Source organism: Sinocyclocheilus anshuiensis, unplaced genomic scaffold (assembly GCF_001515605.1).
Source record: "Sinocyclocheilus anshuiensis isolate Anshui unplaced genomic scaffold, SAMN03320099.WGS_v1.1 scaffold1203, whole genome shotgun sequence".
Taxonomy (NCBI): domain Eukaryota; kingdom Metazoa; phylum Chordata; class Actinopteri; order Cypriniformes; family Cyprinidae; genus Sinocyclocheilus; species Sinocyclocheilus anshuiensis.
The window spans coordinates 540,668-542,903 of NW_015539980.1; the positions used below are offsets into that span (position 1 = coordinate 540,668).

Sequence of the window (2,236 nt, forward strand, 5' to 3'; positions counted from 1 at the left end):
GAGCTTTTTCCCTTGGAAAAAAACGCTCGCAGTGCACGCCGATTGCTCCCTCGGAGACATCGCGTGCTCTTTGCCCAAACAAACAACGCATACATCGTGTGTGTCATCAGATGTTAAACAACGTCAACACGGACATATCCAAGACATTTTTGTAAAAGTTGCTTAAATATCTTAATTTAACTAAGGCCTAGTCCTGGCTTAAGCTAAGCCCCGTTTGTGAAACCGGGCCATAATATTTCATTAGTTATCTTATAAGCGTTTTAATTTTAAGTTGGTTTTTATCTATACCACCAATGTCAGTTCTGGGATGACTAAACTTGTTCAACAAAAAAAAGAACAGCCTGACAAATGCTCATGGCAAACCTAGGTTCACGGTCGCACTGACTTTATATTTAATAATATTGGGACCAGCTATTGTTAGATTGTCTTTAATACAAATTAAGAGCCGCTAGCTGTACAAATCGTATCCTCGTATGTGCCTTTAGTGTTAAGATAACAATTCAACAATAAATGCTCAATTTGTTACGTTTTCAGTGAGCAACACTGTATTTCTAACTAAGAATAGAGATTTACAGTCATGTTGCAAACATTGTGTATTTCGTCCTTTGTGAGCAGCTTTGAAATTGTTCAAATCATCCAGACGCTGTTAAAGTTTCATTTTCCAAAGATGTTGTTTTGATTTTAATTGTATAGCTTTTTGTTTCGTGTCAATCAAATATTGTATTTTTAAAGGGGCCATAACGTACATTTATGTAGCATTTTTTCCACTTTTTTTTTAAATGTAGTTTTTCTTGTCAGTTTTGGATAGGAGTTCAAGTCTGTTTACAGATAACAGGTTTTTATTTACATGAGAGGGTATTGCAGATAGCATTTCACTTTTAAAGAGTGTTTTCTCAACATTGCATATCTAGTCTAATCAAACGCATTTTAATTATTTGAATTATCAGTCAGGGTTTTGTCATTCAAACACATTAAATTTCACATATTATAATTTCTTATTTACATGTAATGCGGGAATTCCCTAAATCTTTTGTCAGCAAAATCTCTTTTAATTATTATATTTAACTGAAGTATTCCCTAAAATGTTAAGTTAATAATTAAGTCAATAGTTCAACAACACATTTGCATGTTTACAGTTCTATGATATCAATTAATAGTCTGACCTTTTTAAAGTGTTTTATTTGGATTTGTTTTTATTTTAAAATTATTTAATTTAATTTTACTTTTTTATTTAATTATTAGCTATTATCAACCTACAAAATCTGGGAAATCTTGACGTAATGTTTAATGCACTTTGTATAATTGTTTTAATCAGGGTGATAAACTACAATAAATTACAATTAATCAAAAATAGTCTAATTATACAATTTAAAATGTGTTATTGTTACTTATTACAATTTTTGTCTTGTAATTTGAAATCAGTAACAAACTACGTTTTCTAAGTAATCTACCCAGTTATTTGTTTTTTTGTTTGTTTTTTTGAAAATCGACTGCAAAATTGCTTGTATTAAGGCTGTGAGTTTTAATTAAAATTACGACATGCGGTTAACCAAAAAAAATTGCTTATCAGTTTTTGTTTTTTTCCTCTGAGAAACACCCCCAACGAAGATCATTTAAAGACATTACATAATTGTAACAGTCGAGTAAATCATGGGATAAATGCATGCTTTGACATTTTTCTTCTTTTTCCTGCAGGTTGCCAGATCTTGTTGAGGGTTGTGTGCTGGTTAATGCATAGAGGAAAAAGGGTGAAACTTGAAGACGAAACTGAAGGTAGTTGGAAAAGGTATAGGAGTGTTTTCCTGACATTATCCCATTTGTTATAGATCAGTGGGCTCTCGAATGTTAGGCTGATGAATAGGGATGTAACGATTCACTCAACTCACGATTCGATTCGATTCGCTTCGATTCACGGTTTTGATTTCACAATTCGATTCACGATTATTATAAACAAAAAATTACAAAATTAGATTTAAGACAAATTATAAATTAAATGTGTCCTTTTATTATTGCTTGGACAAAATGCTGCACATTTATTTGTGAAATTGAAATATAATACTATAATAATATACTAATATAGCACTTGCGTATTACTGCTCTTTTGTTGGTTTTGATTGCTTCTATTGTCCTCATTTGTAAGTCACTTTGGATAAAAGCGTCTGCTAAATTACAAAATTTAAATATAATGTAAATGTAAATAACAAAACTAAATTGAAATTTTAAAACAAGCCCCAAA

At 30.9% G+C, this 2,236-nt stretch overlaps 1 protein-coding gene across 1 annotated transcript in view; it reads left to right on the forward strand.

Annotated features, from left to right (window-relative positions):
* LOC107687136 (dipeptidyl peptidase 9-like) overlaps window positions 1-2,236 on the forward strand; it is a 19,253-nt gene that overhangs the window by 1,991 nt on the left and 15,026 nt on the right. The window contains exon 2 of the mRNA XM_016484367.1: window positions 1,696-1,794. Within this exon, the coding sequence (XP_016339853.1) occupies window positions 1,731-1,794 (64 nt within the window). The 5' untranslated portion in view covers window positions 1,696-1,730. The remainder of the gene's footprint in view (window positions 1-1,695; window positions 1,795-2,236) is intronic.